This window comes from Etheostoma spectabile, chromosome 23 (genome assembly GCF_008692095.1).
Source record: "Etheostoma spectabile isolate EspeVRDwgs_2016 chromosome 23, UIUC_Espe_1.0, whole genome shotgun sequence".
NCBI classification, from domain to species: Eukaryota; Metazoa; Chordata; class Actinopteri; order Perciformes; family Percidae; genus Etheostoma; species Etheostoma spectabile.
The window spans coordinates 15,941,552-15,959,269 of NC_045755.1; the positions used below are offsets into that span (position 1 = coordinate 15,941,552).

General features: G+C 40.4%; 2 protein-coding genes across 23 annotated transcripts in view; both read left to right on the forward strand.

Moving 5' to 3' along the window:
- The window catches only part of mybpc1 (myosin binding protein C1), a 34,772-nt gene extending 21,151 nt beyond the window's left edge, over window positions 1-13,621 (forward strand). For 15 of the 22 annotated variants that reach the window (XM_032505479.1, XM_032505480.1, XM_032505481.1 and 12 more), the window contains 16 exons: window positions 789-955; window positions 1,073-1,238; window positions 1,318-1,424; window positions 1,535-1,671; window positions 3,048-3,207; window positions 3,324-3,428; window positions 3,512-3,700; window positions 4,278-4,412; window positions 4,799-4,966; window positions 5,162-5,250; window positions 5,329-5,524; window positions 6,408-6,547; window positions 6,640-6,799; window positions 7,125-7,333; window positions 7,549-7,735; window positions 12,837-13,621. In XM_032505479.1, coding sequence (XP_032361370.1) covers window positions 789-955; window positions 1,073-1,238; window positions 1,318-1,424; window positions 1,535-1,671; window positions 3,048-3,207; window positions 3,324-3,428; window positions 3,512-3,700; window positions 4,278-4,412; window positions 4,799-4,966; window positions 5,162-5,250; window positions 5,329-5,524; window positions 6,408-6,547; window positions 6,640-6,799; window positions 7,125-7,333; window positions 7,549-7,735; window positions 12,837-12,934 — 2,413 coding nt within the window. In that variant the 3' untranslated portion in view covers window positions 12,935-13,621. Of the gene's footprint in view, window positions 1-788; window positions 956-1,072; window positions 1,239-1,317; window positions 1,425-1,534; window positions 1,672-3,047; window positions 3,208-3,323; window positions 3,429-3,511; window positions 3,701-4,277; window positions 4,413-4,798; window positions 4,967-5,161; window positions 5,251-5,328; window positions 5,525-6,407; window positions 6,548-6,639; window positions 6,800-7,124; window positions 7,334-7,548; window positions 7,736-10,767; window positions 10,807-12,836 lie in introns of all 22 variants that reach the window. The other 7 variants (XM_032505487.1, XM_032505490.1, XM_032505491.1 and 4 more) reach the window with 4 other exon arrangements.
- Window positions 13,622-14,462: 841 nt separating this feature from the next.
- Window positions 14,463-17,718, forward strand: part of chpt1 (choline phosphotransferase 1) — a 9,100-nt gene continuing 5,844 nt past the window's right edge. Inside the window, exon 1 of the mRNA XM_032505533.1 lies at window positions 14,463-14,921. Coding sequence (XP_032361424.1) covers window positions 14,682-14,921 — 240 coding nt within the window. The 5' untranslated portion in view covers window positions 14,463-14,681. The remainder of the gene's footprint in view (window positions 14,922-17,718) is intronic.

Below are 17,718 nucleotides of genomic sequence, written 5' to 3' on the forward strand. Positions count from 1 at the left end.
GGGGGTCCCTAAGGGCAAAGAAAATATACAGTACATTCACATGTAAGTTATTACTATGTTCGTTGCTACAACAAACTCTTAATCAATCAATCAATCAATCAAGTTTATTTGTATAGCCCTTTACAATAGCCGAAAGCTACCCAAAGTGCTTTACAACAAAGCCATAAAACAATACATAACACATACAAAACATACAGATTAAATTAAAAGTGCTGTAGTGGTGCAGCGCTGCAGGACATTAAAAGCCTTCCAGAAATGCATAGAAAGGAGCAGACAGAAGGAGGACACCTAAGAGACAGTATTGCCCTAGTCAGAATTAAATGCTAATTTAAAAAAGTGGGTCTTATGCTTCCAATGCTTTGGCTCGTGTCACAGTGACAGTAACACCCGGTTTAGCTCATGATACGTCCAAAGTAGGCTAAGTTACCGAATGCAACACTTAAAATGCCACCATGCATCTGTTACTTATTCTCTTATTGTAAATTATTGATTTTAAAAATATTCCTCGTGACTATATGGCCTACCGCCGTTAACATTAACTCAGTAATATATAGGGGGCAATACAACACTGTGAAGAAAAGAGCTTTGACAGCAGGCGTGGTAAAAACACTACTGCTAATGTCGAAAGCTGTCAAAAGTTAGAATCAACACATACTAAAAGTTACACATAGCCATGTTAATGTTACACAGTTCACGTAACAATGAGACATTCACATCTATGTTTAGATTATCTCATTTATCCATGACGTGTGTATGTGACGAATTTAAAATGCTTCTTCCTCTTTCAGGATGAAGAATGGTGTTGAGGTTCCAACAGGAGTGCGCTCCAGATACCGAGTTAAGTGTGAAGGAACAAAACACTTCTTGGTGATTGATGATGCTGCCAGGGAGGACACTGGGACATACTCCATCATGGCTACCGGTGGCACATCTGAGGCTCGCGTACAAGTTGACTGTATGTAGTATCCCGCCCTTTTTCTTTTCTTTTTCTTTGCCTGCTATTTTGCATGCTCTGCAAAGGAATCAGTATTCAATATATTCTGTTCTATACCCTTCTCATATGTTTAATTAGTGAAACCGCTAAAGGTGCACCAGGACCTGCAGGATACGACTGTGATGCTGGGTCAACCCATCAAGTTGCAATGTGAGATTTCCCCCGGCAACGTCCCAGGTCGTTGGTACAGGAATGGACAGCTGATCCAGCCCAATGACCGCATCAATATCATACACAGAAATAGGTGTGTAACCTCTGTTAAGCTCTGTTCAATCAAAACCAATTCCACACGAACGCTTGCTAACGTCATTTTGGTTTTCCAGGATCCATCGTCTTGAAATTGCCAGCAGCTCCCTTCACGATGCAGGAGATTACACTTTTGTACCTGAGGGATATTCACAGAGCCTGTCTGCAAAACTTCATATCATTGGTACAAAACCTATTCTTTACTGGATTGGACCATTTTGTAAATAGACATCATACAGGAAAAAGCACCTTAACGCAATTTTTTTTATTGAGATATGATTTAATTTTCTGTAGACCCACCGAGGGTGCACCTGGACAGCATGAACTTCCCAGACAACACGGTGACAATTGTGGCAGGAAACAAACTTCGCTTGGAGATCCCCATCAGTGGAGAACCAGCACCCAGGGTGGTGTGGATGAAGGGGGAAAGAGTGAGCTTCAATCTTTTTAGTCTGAAAGCATAAGTCTGGTCAATAATTCCCAGGAAAAGAATAAAACCAAAGAACTTCCACACGTTCCTATGCTATCTCTGGTAATCAAACCCATTGTGTCCTACTAAAGACAGAAGTCTTAAAAAACTGACCACAAATATGCACTTTCATTTTTTTAAAGAACTGATCAGAAACACAGCTGCACACTGTAGATCAAAAGTTACTCAAACAGGAAGAAACAGTGCGTTTGTTGGGGACTATTTCCAGCCGCAGATTAATACGCATGTGCTGCTCAATTGAGTATTTCCAGCAGGACAGTGCATGTACACTCAAAATAAACCACAGAGGCCTTGTTCACAGCATTGAAGGCAACTTAGGCAACATGATGTGTTTAGTTTTAAGGACAACAATGAGGCTCTAGGAAACAGAGGAATAAGAAATACAGGGTTTTCCCTGCCTGTTTGAGCACATGGCACCGCCTTATTGTATGAATTTGAAGAGTGGTCAGCCACATAGACAGTAAAATGAATGTTCAAAGCGACGTCGTAGACTTGCAACGGAGAGCAGTAAAGTCTATTAGAAGCACTTGTCCGGTGTCCTACTGAGCTTGAAGATGTAGATGTGAAGTGAGCAACCTGTCTGAAAGTTATAAGTCTTCTAGTAGCTGTGCCAAGAGAAATCTCAATCATTCCCGATCAGCAGAAACAGAGAGCGTAGGTATATGTTAGGAGATAACATAGCTGCAGGCTAATTATTGCTAACTAAAATGCTAGTTAACATTAGTGAGTAAACTTAAACAGCTAATGTAAGTCAAAACTGCCTGTGAGCTTCTCCTGTACGAAAGTTGCATGGTTAAGACATAATTGTTAGCCTCTTTTAAAATTTTTGTTTTGTTTTTGTTGCTACAGAGTCATAACGTGAGATACTAGGTAATGGCTTGTTAGCAACAAAATGGCTGAATAGAAAGTACGCTTTGTGGAACCCCTTACCCCCTTGGTTAGACACGGAGTAGTAGCAACTTACCGTAACTATTTACAACTTAAGGTGGGCTGGCTTTAAGGTGGACAAGCTATTTTCATTTTCGTGACCACTCTAAGTTATGTTTTAGTGATCTCTCCCTTGCTGCAACTGACAACCACTAAGCTTTATACAATTAACTGGACAATGACATCACCAATATGCAAATGAGTGCATGACGTAATATGCACCGAGGCACTCTAAAAACCAAGGAAAAACCCTGACATGATAAATTCAGTGTTGGCTTTGGTATTTTCATAGTGTTTGTTGACAATAAAAAAATATAGAATATTCCCAGCTTTTAAATGTTTCCTTTACCTTCAAGACTTTCATATATTTTTCATATGGTCTTGCTTAAGGTGATTCTTGAGTCAGGCCAACGTGTCCGAGCTGAAACGTACGGCGACCAGACCAGTCTGACAATTGAGGTCACAGAGCGGGAGGACACAGGCAACTACAAGATCGTCCTGCAGAATGAGGCTGGTGAAGCCACAGCCAGCGTCAAAATCAAGGTTGTAGGTAAGTAATCACAAAGCACTTAGGAAAGGCTTTTTTTTTTTTTAACCTAAATTCAAAAGACTATGTGGAATTAATTTGTTTATTAAATCCTTAACATGGCTTTGTGTTGTCTGCAGACATCCCTGACCCTCCAGAGGCTCCCTTGGTCCCAGTGGTCGGAGGTGATTGGTGCTCCATGACATGGGAACCACCAAAATATGATGGAAGTTCACCAATATTAGGTAAACATTGCATGTTACTTATTACCGCAGCTGTGATGTAAGTGTTGGTGGTTAAATGACCAGTTTCTGACCGTCCTCTAAAGGCTACTTCATCGAGAGAAAAAAGAAACAAAGCTCCAGGTGGATGAGACTGAACTTTGACCTGATCAAAGAAACATCGTTCGAACCCAAGAAGATGATTGAAGGAGTGCCATATGAAGTGCGGGTCTTTGCAGTCAATGCTATTGGCGTGTCCAAGCCCAGTGAACCATCCAAAGCCTTTACTCCCCTCGGTGAGCAGCCCAAATGTCTCCATGAATATCCACTTAGCAGTCCAAACACTTGCCTTTGAGCTGTTACTGCCAATAATCTGTCCAGGAAAGTATTACAACCGTTTCATAATAATGGAAGAAATTTCAAAGAGTGGGCCAGTGATAGTGCATGTGTGATCTGCCCTTGGTACCCCGACGACGCAGCTGTTCCTCCCCATACCCCCACACCACCCCAAGCATTCTGGCTGTGACCTCCACTGGACAGCAGGAGCTTTAGAGGATATTAAATATGTCTTTATAATGGCTGCCAAATCATCTGTGGATTAGGGGGTTTAGGAGATCAGGTCTGTCAGAGGGTTCAATAGGAGTTAATTATGTTTCAGAATACAAGAATAGATGGAAAGAGCAGGGACTAATGAGATCTAACATGCAGATTGATAGCATACCAGCAAGAGAGAGGCGCCTTGCTCACGTCTTCATGACTTGCCAAAATTAATTTTTTTTTTTCCCGATCTCACTCATACCCATTGTTGGAAAACAAATGAGGAAATGGTAGCAATTCCTCTTCTGATCTCCAAAAACCTTTATCTCCACTCAGCTGTGACCAGTGAGCCCACCATGCTGGTTGTGGACGATGTGACAGACACCACGGTGACCGTGAAGTGGCGCCCTCCTGAAACCATCGGAGCTGCCGGTCTGGACGGATACTTAGTGGAGTACTGCATAGAAGGAAGTGAGACAACCTCAAATCTTCTAAAGCGCCCAGAAAAACTGTGTCAATATTATGAGATAAACGTGGTGAAACCTTTTGCTGCCAATCCAAACTATTGGTCCTACATCACACTGGGAAACACGTCCACCAAAAGCTGATTTAGTGCTTTAGTGCACCCAAACATAGCCTGCATTCAAATTGCATGTATAGACTGCCATTCATGGCACAATCTAAAGGCAGTCAGTCTGATTCAGATTGTAAACCAGATTTTATTAGACCCATCTTGCACAGTGTGACATCCCATCAACCTGTATCACAGCTGTTACATATTTTTGTTGGGGCCTTCCAGGTTTGTCATAGCCCACCATAATTCCAGTGAAGGCTTTAACAAATAGTTTTTCTTACAGGTGATGATTGGAAAGTATCCAACCAGGAACTAACAGAAAAGACCAGGTACACCGTCACTGGGCTGACTCCAGGGTGTAAAATCTTAGTTCGAGTCAAAGCCATAAATGCTGCCGGAGCCAGCAATCCACGGACCCTTCAGCACTCTATCCTGGTCAAAGAGGTTATTGGTGAGCACGGAAAAATGCTGTGAACCTCGGAATTTCTGTTGTATGAGATTGTGCTCTACAAATCCATTTCAACACACACCTTTCTGCTGTTACGTGACTTAAACTTCAACTGTTTTGAAGGAAAAAATTGAAACACACTTAGCTATTTACTACTAATTTCCACATCACACCGCTTCTGGTCTGTTTCCTCCTCAGAACCACCCAAGATCCGCGTCCCCCGACACTTGAAGCAGACATACACTCGCAGAGTTGGAGAAGCAGTCAACCTTGTGGTGCCATTTATGGTATAGCAAACCTCCCAATCGATCAATATTCGCTGTATCTCTGAGCAGAATAATAAACTCTGTGTGTGATGTCTGCAGGGCAAACCCAGGCCAAAGGTCACCTGGCTGAAAGAGGGCAAGCCCATAGAGCCTACCGACGTCAGCATCCGCAACACAGATTGTGACAGCATCATCTTTATCCGTAAAGCAGAACGCAGCCACTCTGGAAAGTATGAGATGAATGTGCAGGTTGAAAACCACGTGGACACTGCCATTCTTGACATACAAATCGTAGGTGAGTAAACAAATACCAGCTATTACAGGGTATCTGCGGGCGATCAGGAGACATTACACACCTATAAACTACAAGTGGAATCGTAACAACACGATCCCTACTGACAGCCACAGCAGCTACTGAAGGCAGTTCATCTCATAGCTCAAATCACTTTTAATTGATTAATCCATCTATCCATTGTATGTCATTATTCCAGGTCCAAGTCACATTCATTTAATTTAATTCAATTACATTTTATTGATAGCATCAATTCATAACAAGAGTTATCGCAAGACACTTTACAGATAGAGTAGGTCTAGATCACACTCTGTAATTTACAATTACCCAACAGTTATAGTAGTTCCCTCCAGAGCAAGCAACAGTGCAACAGTGGTGAGGAAAAACTCATTTTTAGAAAGAAACCTCGGACAGACCCAGGCTCTTGGTAGGCGGTGTCTGAAGAGCCAGTTGGGGTTGAAATAAAGAGTGGCAATAACAGTCACAGTAAAAGATAATGGAACAGTGACTAAAAATAGTTTGTAGTAGTTCATTGCATAGCAGGGCACTGCACGGCATTACAAGGCACAGCAGAGCGTAGCAGGATGTAACAGGGCCTCGCAGGACGTGTAGCAGGACCACAATTAATTATATAATTATAGATTTTTGTAATATGCTGCTGGATTCTTCTGCCATTTTCCACAATTTAATACTTTGGACAGTATGCTCGTAAAAAAGGGAATCAATTGAATTCTATGTGGTATAACAAAGGTCCTAAAAAGTGAACCCTGCAGCAACCCAGTCTTAAACAAAGTTACCATTCTACAACTTTATTATTATTATTACTACGACCTAAAATAATACTAGGACCACAGTCTATGCTCACATTTTTTCCTCCGATTGTTAGACCTACCTGGGCCTCCTATGTGTGTGACGATTGAAGATGTTTGGGGAGGAAATGTGGCTCTGGTCTGGACTCCTCCAAAAGACAACGGCAATGCTCCCATAACAGGCTACACCATTCAAAAAGCAGACAAGAAGACAATGGTAGAAGATCAATTTAACAAAGTATACTAAACGGAAATAGCAAATGATGTGTATTTGATATTTACATTGACATCCTTCGGTCTGCTTTATAGGAATGGTTCACATGCATTGAGCACTACCATCGCACCTGCATCACTATCACAGAGCTGGTGGTAGGAAACGAGTACTTCTTCAGGATCTTCGCGGAGAACATGTGCGGCCTCAGCGAAACTGCCACCCAAACCAAAAAAAGCGCCCTCATTGTCAAAGAAGGTAACCCTGACTGTCATAAACGCAAAATTGTTACTAATCGTTTCTGGTGGGGGGGAAATTCTTCCAAATTCAGAACCTTGGAACAAATCAGATGAATTTCATGTGTGGAAAATGCCAATAAAGTTGTTGCTTCATTTGCTGACTATTGTTTTTCACAGCGGATATCTTAAAAGGTACTGTCAGTGATGTTTTCCACCCTAAAGTGAGCCTGAATTTATTTACAGCGTCACTTTAAAAAAACTATGACTGACGGGCCCTTTGACAGTGCTGTTGTAGACTCAGCCGATGATAAACAAAAAAATGTTGTCTTACCCTCATCACTTAGGGAATTTCCCACATGATACCGCTCAGCGCCAGTATCATGCACAACCCCATTCCTTTACCCTTACCCCAACAGGCTTGCAGATAAAAACGCACGATTACAATGACCACGACTTCAAGGAGGCGCCAAAGTTCACGCAGCCGCTGATCAACACTTTTGCCATCGCCGGCTACAACGCTACTCTCAACTGTAGCGTCCGTGCCAACCCAAGGGTAGGTGGGAGAACCACAGGTAAAAGTGGTGTACGAATAGTATACGCATTACACTCAGGTAAATATACAAGTTCATCGTGTTGTATTATAGCACAGATTCTCATTCTGGTGTGCAAAAAAGGGGATGGGTCCTTAGATATGTCTATTTGTTGTGGTTTGGGCTATCATTCCTATTAGTAATGATAATATTGTATATGTCTTTTGTCTGAATGCAGGCCAAAGTGATCTGGATGAAGAATAAGATAGCCATCCTCGACGACCCGCGCTACCGCATGTTCAGCAACCAGGGAGTATGTACTCTGGAGATCAGGAAGCCCAGCCCCTATGATGGCGGCATGTACTCCTGCAAGGCCATCAACGACCTGGGAGAGGCCCAAGTGGAGTGCAAGCTGGAGGTCAAAGGTCAGTGTGGACCAAGAGGGGAGCTCAGTTTGCCTCCCCTGGGTACGTGTCTGTATCAGAGTCTAGTTTCTCAAAGCCTTTCGCCTTTCTAGTTCCATTTCTTAATTGCTACTGCCTCTGAGCAGTGCCACTGCTGAAAATGAACTCAAGAATCTTTGTTTCTCTCTCTAAAAAATACAAACAAATGATTTATTTTTAACTACACGGCTCTTTAACGAGTATAAGGAAAGGTGGCTTTGGTAAACCAACTCCACTGGAGTACCGTAGTGTTTCAACTGTGTGCTGCAGTCTACCAAAGGGCTGACCACATAGGCGGTGGACATGTAAGTATCTGGATTGGGTTGCACCAGCTCTTCGTTAATTCATGGCTATGGTCGTGTGTAAAGTTTTTTTTAAGTTCTTAGAAATGGTAAGCTAGTTTCTGTTGATTCACTAAATCAGGTTGCACCATTAAAACTTAAAGAATATCTTAGCAACTTGAGCTATTAGTAATGTGTAAGTGGTTGCTAGGAGACATCTGTAGCGCCATGCAATCTAAAGTCAGTAAAGCATCACAAGCTGTAACATAAGAAATGCCGAAAATAACAGTTTTAGGAGGCCAAACACTATATTAAACTTACCTGCCAATCATTACTAATGTAGGTTTGACATATTTCATATATGCATTGATGTAGAAATATATGTGTCAGAGTTAGAAGCAATAATTTTGTTTAAAGTGCGAGCGGGCGATCTAAGTTAGCTTACGTTGTTTGGTCATTTAGACTTAATTAGCATAATGTTTTGAAATTTAAGGTCCAGTTCTTGTAAAATGTAATTCAAAAGTATTTAAATCAGATTTTGGGTCACGGGTGTTGCCCATATTATGGCACCTGCCAGTTATTAGGAGTAAATATTATTGTGAACCCTCATGTTGTCCTCGGGTCAAATTCACCCATTTTCTTATCAATGTGCTTTTTAATTACCCAAAGTAACATAATTGATTCCACACAACACTCTTTGGCAAGTACAAATCTCTACTTTCATTAATTTTGGGGTGTCTTATTTAATTTTATAACTTTTGAAAAAAAGAATTGAAGTGGTTTTGAAATAATATTGATTAAAAGTTGACATATTCCAGTCTGGGATTATCCATCAACATACATTCCTTTACTTTTAGTCTAAATAATTCTCAATTTCTGCTTTTCTAACTCAAACATTAGGTATAATAAATGAGGTTTAATGACCATAAATTCCAAAAATATTGTGTTAAAGTTAAGTGTTATGAAGTGTTGAAAACGTCAAAAAGTGACAAACATTGAAAAAAAAAGTGTCATAAGTGTTGAAAAAAAAGGTTAAAAAATGTTAGAAAAAGTTCAAAACATCGCTGAAAACCATCAAGAATAGTGTTGATTTTCAATTTTGACGGGAAGACAACACAGAGGTTAAGTAACAACATAAGAACTAGTTTGTATGCTGCAACCTGTTTTAAGTTAGTGAGCCAATCTCCATTTAGTAATCACTGTTTGAACTTGGGAACAGTTGGTGCAACCAACTCCTGGACACCATTTTCAAAATAGAGACAAATAATGACATATTAATAATCCGTTCATTCGTGTGCAGTGCACATCATATCTGGCGACACTTTCCCATCACCACCACATGTAGAGGTTTATCCCCTGTGTTGTCGCACAATTCAGCCCAGTCCATCCAGTCATCCTGTTCATCATCACAACACACAGTCTGTCACCAGTCACACCTCAGTAGCCATACCATAAAGAGCTGTGGCGTTTTTTCTGTTGTCCTAGGCCTAGTCCACACGTACACGGGTATTTAAAAAACGTGGCTTTTTTTCTGTGCGTTTTGACCTTTTGTCCACACACAAGCGGTGTTTTAAATCACTGTAAACAGAGCTTAGTACAGTAAACTCCAGCCAGGGTGAAGGCTAGACGAGTCTAGTTAGATAGACTAGTTAGATAGAAACACTGTTTGTAACTTCAGAGTGTGCGCCCAACACATTCTCCCTCCCATCGCTTGGTCAGGTCCCTTTGGTGTTGTTATTGATTCTAAAAGTCTCCTTTAGCGTCTGGGTCCCGGTCCTGCTGGGTTGAGGACTGCTGTCGTCGCTTTTGATGCTGTTAGGTTTAGGGAAAAGGTCGTGGGTGGCTTGTAGAAGGTGTGTTTACGTGACACGCAGGACAAGAATGGGACACTTGGGTTTAGGAAAAGATCGTGAATGAGATTAAAAAATGCACGTTTCTGTGAATACGCCCAACACAAACCCTGGGTTCCGGGGTGAAAGTCCTGTTTTGTTTGACCCCTCCACCACCCCAACCACCTGGCTTGTGTCCTATCTATCTGATGTTGACAGCCAATAACCAAGCGTCCGTATTTTACGAATTGGGAGTGAGAGCAGGTTGGTGCGCCTGTCTCTCATTTGTAAGGCGTCACACATTAGGCAATGGCAGAAGTGGCCAAACCAGTTCTGGTATTGGGCTCGCTAACGGGACTGTAACATGGAAATGTACGGTTTCCATTCTATTTGGAACAGAGGCATGAGAATGCGCTACGGAAGTTCACTGATACATAATCCAACACTGGCAGACACAGACCCCGCCGCCAACATGGCCGATATTGGACGAGACCGTCGGACTTGTAGTTGGTGTTATTGTCTTCTGGCAACATTTATTTTCAGGCTTGATTGGCCAACATCTTCTTCTTCTTTGCTCGACTGGGGGTTATATCGCCACCTGTTGGCTTGGCATGGTCGTTGTTGCATTTTTTGCGTTTTTGTGTGGATGGAAACCTTTCCAAACAGTGCATTCGTGGACGGGATTTTTTAGAACGAATGAGGAAAAACCCAGTTTTTAAAAATAACCGTGTACGTGTGGACTAGGTCTAAAACTCTTCTTCACAGATTCCAGTATTCCCTTTATGCCACACAGTTAACTCCTCATATAAAAGAGTTCAGTAATAACTCAACAGTATTCCCAGGTGCACACATATAACTCCATGTAAACATTTTGTTAACCCCTCTTCTCTTCTCTCTCCCCCAGTCCAAACTCAAGAATTGTGAATGTATGTTCTCATATAAGGTAAGCTTTCATATGGTTTTGGCATATGAAGCTTATGTCATTCATTATGCATCTGTCAGCCAGCCTGTAATATTGCTTATCGTAGTTTGTGGGACTGTAGCAGCTTCTCATTCCCATGAAAGCAGTGCCCAGAAATCAGGCATTACTGAAACAAGGTTTGCATGACAACTTTTTTGCCAAATTATTCCTTAGTTGTGCTTTGCTGGCTGAATTTAACAGCCCTGTTTGGAATATTTTAATTGATTGCCATAGTCGTTGGTGTGGAATGGAGTGAATTCAAAGACCTCTCATGCATTTTGTGCCACAAACAAGGTGAGTAAAACTTTTGGAAACTTGCTAACATTTGCCGAGAAATTCAGAGCTGGGACTCTTAGGTTTCATGCAATGTTGACTTGCCATCTACGAAGCTTTTTTTCTGCTGTTAAATACAGGATCCAAACAAAGCATACTAACTCTGGGTATTTTCCATGGTCTGATTGGAACTGAGTGATGAGATGTGTATGACAATGCAGTCCCTCTTGTATTCTTTAGCTTACAGTGGTGGAAAGTATTGGTAATTAAAGAATTATTTAGAAATTTTGGGTAAGTTTGCTTCTTTGCTTTTTCGCAGAGAAAAGAAAAAAATGTATACCACTGTTGTGTCTGTCCATTAGACATCTAGCTACAGCCAAAATATAGCCTGGCTCAGTCCAAAGGTATCAAAATCCACCTTCCAGCACCTTTTAAAACTCAATGATTAACACAAATGTCTATTTAATCAATACGAAAGCCAAAAAAAAACACTGTAGTTTTATGAGCGCTTGAATGTCGGACTATCTCTTGGCTGGGCACGGCAACTTCCTGCTGTCTTGTTGCCACCAGGTTGCCAGGCAACCAGAGAAAAATCCTAGAAGTTATAACAGAAAGCAAATAAGTGTAGGCTATTTTAAAAAAAAAGTTTAACTATTCCTTTAAGTTTTGAGTATGTTTGCTTCATAAAGCTTCAAACTTATAGTCGTTCTTATAACTACATTACATTTCTGTGCGTTATTGGGCTTATTTTTGTTTTATATATGTTTCACGCTTTGGCGTTTATCTGACTGATATAGTAGTTACTATGCGGATTAATTAATTTATGTATATGTTACGTTATATTCTTATATGGCTAGCGTTACAATTGCCAGCTTCAAGGTTGGACAGTATGATTCCCATTTTGTCACAAACTGGCTATAGTCTATATCCACAACGTTACCCTCCTGGGAGTGTTCAGGTGCCGTAGGAAATTCGGCCGGATGTCCGTTACCTTCCACTTTTTTTTGTGATATAAATTTAAACTCAAACCGATTTATGAGGACTATGGTTACCTGCTCCTCAGATCTCTGCCTGGTAAATCGGGCTAGCTAGACTATCTGTCCAATCTGAGTTTTCTGTTGCACGACTAAAACAACCTTTGAACGTGCACGTGTTCCACCAAAACAAGTTCCGTGGTGCCGGGGTAGAAGGCTCTCCAGTATTTTGAATATGGACTACAGCAACCATTTTGAACTATGGCTGTCAGTATTACAAATTGGACCTTTAAAGTAAACACTTTAAATCAATTTGGAATTAATGAGTAAATTTGCACTGTGGTATTGATTATTTAATTAAGTAAAGGATCTCAGTACTTCCACCACTGTTAGTATATTGTGGATGACTAAAGACAGTGTCTGCTTGATTAATCTGGAATTTTACAGAGATGTTTGACCTGCATTTTATTTCAGTGGTATCAACTATGCTTCTGGTTCTGCACGCCTGAGCAGATTCCCAGATTTACAAACTGAGTGTGCATTGAGTACATGAGCTATTCTGACCATTCGTCCATCTTTCCTCTCACTCTTTATCCAGTGTTGTGAACTTCTTTGCATTCCGTTTGTTCTGCTTGGTCAGCTTCTTGATCTTTCCTCCTCTTGTGCTTCTTCTTCTTGTTCACCCTCTCTCTGTTTTTCACTCTCCACATCTAACCCTGTCCCTCCCAAGAATATCATAAGAGAGTTTTTCCTCTCCTCCCTCAGGAGGCTTCACCTTCTATGAACTCATGCAACGAGGAGTGCCGCTACACCTGATTGACAAGTACTTGAACGAGACGAAGATTGTCGAGCAGGAGAAGTAAAATTGGACAGAGTGCAATGAGACAATTTAGCTTTGCTGAAATCTGCCGCCAGCTGTGATGCTCTCATCTCACCTACTGAGGTCAGCGGCCTGAAGGTTGGATGGATGGCGAGACAGGTGGAGGAGTGTGGGGGAGGTTGTACTGGTCTGTGGTGTGGCATGCTGTGTGCAGATTTGGAGCTAGTTACCATAACAAGTTGTTAAGTACATGTAGTGTGTAAAAAAAAAAAACTAAAAAAAAAAATCATATACAAAGCACATCTATAGCCCAGTGACACACTTACATTATTCACATGTTGATTCTTGTTGGGAGTGTCTGTTGAAGGTGATAATTTATTTCCAGGGTCTGAAAGACAAGAAAATGAAATGTATAAAGAAAGGTTTTTGTCAGAACTTCTATGTGGCAAGAACAATAAAAATAGAGTAATGTTGGAGAAATTAATTTGCAGACCTAATTCATAATTATAATTCACATTAATATGTGTTCATTTCACTTTTTCTGTGTAGATCATTTATGTTTAATAAGTGATAAAATGTAGAGGTTTACACTCCATATTCTGCGTGACACATTATGTTTTTGGATTAATATTGGACTTGAAGCTTGATTGATGCTCGGCCACGCGCGCATGTCTTTACCTTTGTAATTATGACCCGTGGATTACAATAAATTTAAATATTTTAAAATGTGTTTTTGCTTTGAGTACTCAATTGGTTTGGATTATAATAGTGTGACTATCTGTCTTAAAAAGAAGAAGAATTGAAGCTTGTGATTCTTGTGGAACACTACTTAACAGATTTTTCCTGATCTACCAAAACATGGACTTCTGATAAGAGTATAACCTAAATTTGTAAATGTAACTTTGATGCACAGAAAAATAATTTGCATGTAATTTTAGGCAAATTGGTTCCCAAATATGTATTTTTATAATTTGGCTAAATTAGTATTTTAGGATAGCTTGACGTCGTCATACTCAGATTCTTGTCAGAATATGTTCTAGATACATATGTAGATATTCTGATTAGAATCCGAGTATGATGATAATATGCAGCCTACATATCCCGACCTCGAATGTTGTGGGAGGGGCCAAGTTCGGCTGGCATCCAGGCTAAGTTTAGGGCCATAGACTGTATATTTATACATTTTCAATTTACATTTTCAAAACAAAATAATCAATTTTCAATATTAACAGTCGATGCTTAGGACATATTGGACAGAGAAGCTGACAATATTAAATTCCGTTTAACTTGAAATGTATGCAGGGACACATAAAAACATACTACAAAATATAAAAACAGTATTCACTGATTCTACTATTTTTTTTAAATAAATTGTACGTATTTCAGGCCAATAAAGAAAGAAATTGAGGAATTCGTATCTACCGAATTATTTAACGGATAATTTAATTTAATGGTTTAGTTAATTTAGAATGTAATGGATGTATTTACCGAATATGGAATAAACAGCAGTTTCCGTTTTCACATTTTTAATTTAAACTTCCCGGTGCGCAGTCATTTTATTCCCTTCCGGATCCTCGCTTCCTGCCGAGAGTTCAGAAATGTGAGTATCGACATCTCATGGGTTCCGCTGTGGAAATGGCCTCTCGTCGAGTCACCTACCTATAAATGCCAAATGAGCTGCTGTTTTTTTGGAGTCGGCCGAAAGAAGATAGCCCCGTCCGAGCCACTACCCGGAAGCACTGGGAAGTTTGTTACGGTAATTCGAGGAGTGACTAGGCAGAACAACAACAATGCCACATTTCCTGTGGCCAGAACCGTTGTCACCTGCACAACTCAAGCGGTTGGAGGAGCATAAATACAGCGCCTCCGGTCGGTCCCTGTGTGAGCCACCGTGTCAAATCTACTGGAACTGGCTCGTCCAGCAAACTCCGCTATGGATCGCACCAAACACTCTGACTATTGTTGGACTGCTGGTCAATATCCTCACCACGGTGGTGCTTGTGTATTATTGTCCCACTGCAACAGAGGAGGTGAGTACAGCGACCTTGGCCAAAGTTTCCACACAGAGACTATAGCCCCAACAATGTTCATTACTCAGGTATACAAGGAACGCGAATCTTCCATTCAGGAATTGCGTAAATTAAAGTGCGTGACCACTTACGCAAACGCCGCATGCCTGAAAAAACGCAATTGAAGATATTTACTGAATCAGCAGAGTGAATTTGTTAATTCGGCATACATTTGAGGTTCACAGCTACTCAAATTGTAATAATATGTATATTTAATTTATGAGGCCACCCTGTGTTTTGGTACAAGGTTCGGGCAATGTCAAAGAAACCCTTCGGTCGGTTTTATATGCCTCGTTTTATGTATGTCAGTGTAAGCCGAATTACAGCCCGTCCTCTATTGATTCTGGAAAGATCTTAAATCTCAAGGTGTCACGTTTGCTTTGACACATACAAGGGAGGACGCTTTAAATTGTCTTATTCAGAAAAAAATCTGATTAGGTGTGACATTGCGCCGCTAAGGGAAAAACTGTATGGCGTGTAAACGTGTCCGTCATGTGGTCTTTCTTTACGTGTTGTTGTGTGTTGCTGTCTGCCATATTCTGGGCTGTTCCTATTCAGTTAAACATAGGAGGAGGAGGCTAACTATGGTTAGGAACAATAACGTTAGTGCTTGCTTGAAATGGCTCCAGAGCCACCTCTAGTTTCTGCTTCCTCAAACTAAAACTTCAAATACACTAATAGGCCTTGCAACACACTTTGACCTATGATCCGTTTAACTTGTCAGCAGGTTTACTGTGGAACAATGACCCAAGCCGGAAATGCATAGGTGTGTGTTACACCTTTTGTCCAATCAAACTACAAGAACCTTGCAACTAAGTCCAGAGAGCATGCAGCATGCTGTTTCTGTCAAATTCCACATGTGCATTAGGGCCTATTCATTATTTAGCAATAAATAAGGAAAACCTGGCCACTCTTCTGCGTGGACTTGTAAATGTATGAAAGTCCCATGCTGTGCAAACAAACATATAGTAGAGGGATTATGACATATGACCCAATAGACACAGTTTATATCTCCCTAAATTGTGACCTCCTGTGATAACCCTAAACAAGCAGACTCTGTCCCCACCAGTCCATGAGGCATTTAGGACGTGGACTTTGAGGAAAACAGCAGGACCTCTGAATATTTAGGACAGCATGAGATTCTTGATTTCTCTGAAAACACAGACAATCTTTGTCTCCCTCTCACACACACACACACACACACACACACACACACAATAACAAACATACACACATTGTAGTGGTAAACACACTGTTGGCTGGCTCTAGTGTCCAGATGGTCTATAACCTCCACCCCAGTGAGAGGAACTGAGCTACTCTATTCAGCTGAAATCCTTGATTCTCCATACTTAGAGAACACACACACAGATGCACATGGTGTGTATGGATGGTGACGAGTGAGAACCTGAAACATACTTTCCTAACACTTGTAATAGTACTCATAAGTTGCTGTTTTACTGTAAGGGCTGATAAGATGATGATTTCTGCAGTCTGCCATACAAGTAGGACCTGCACATTGTTGCAATGTCATTAGTCATGTTTCATGATCAATTTCTCAATTTCTTTCTATATTTATTTCTAGAGACCAATTACAAAATGTTGTCATGACTCCCTCAACCAGCCCCCCCACCTCTATATCTATACAAATAACATAAATGGTGTCAAAAGTGGTAAGATACAGTTAAACCAGTTAGTTGGCAATGAAAAAAAATAAGTACAGAAAGACAAGAAACATGTGAATGCCTATTGTAGTAGTTAAATAATAATGTGCATACATTGATGGTAGGTTTTATAAAACGGTACAGCCTGATTTCATTTGCTTCACAATAATTCTGAATCCTAAAAATCAACTACACTTTTAGATATACTGTATATTTAATTTAACCTGAATTATATTGCATCTCTGTGTGAAATAGCACATCTGCTTTTTTTCCCTGAGGCTTTATGTTTTTTTAATTTCATAAAAGTGTATTCTTATTTCAGTCCACATCCAGTATGAAACACTGCACGGGATAAACTGTAAAACCAGACTCCATTTTTTTTTTTAGAAGATCTGAATTCATTCACATCTAAAATATCTGCATGTGATGTGATACTGATATAGTTTTGAAACAGACTAAGATATTGACTCTTGTGCCAAATATTTAGCTGCCCTATGATTTTCATTATTGACTAATCTGCCAGTGAACGTCTCAATTAATCGTTTGGTTTATGAAATGGGAGGAAAAAAGTGAAATATGTCCATCCCACTTTCCCAGATTCCAACAGTCGAAAAAACACCAACACATTCAATTTACAATGACATAACATGGAGAAAAGCAACACAAGCTGCACAATTGAGAAGCTGGAACTAGGGTTTCTTTTAACAATGTTTTTTACATAAAAAAATACTCCAAAGATCAATCATCACAATAGTTGCATTAGTTTTCTTTCCATTGAATAATTAATTATTCAACCAGTTGCTTTAAGCTCTACCTTGCTTCTCCTAAATGTGCGTTGCTTCAACAAGTGACAAGGCTGTGTGCTGTGAGCAGGGATTAATGTGAGGAAAATATCTAATCGCGATTATTTGGACTCATATTGCGATTGCAATATGATGCCTGATATTGGAGGGAATGGTCATTTTGGTGATATTTGTGAGGATCTGTACCAAAAAAAAAAAAGATTTTTCTTTAGTCTGTAAGATACAATTTCTACGCCGGGACGTCTCTGCAGCACCACAATACCTAAGGATGGTCTGATACATATTTTTCCTTTA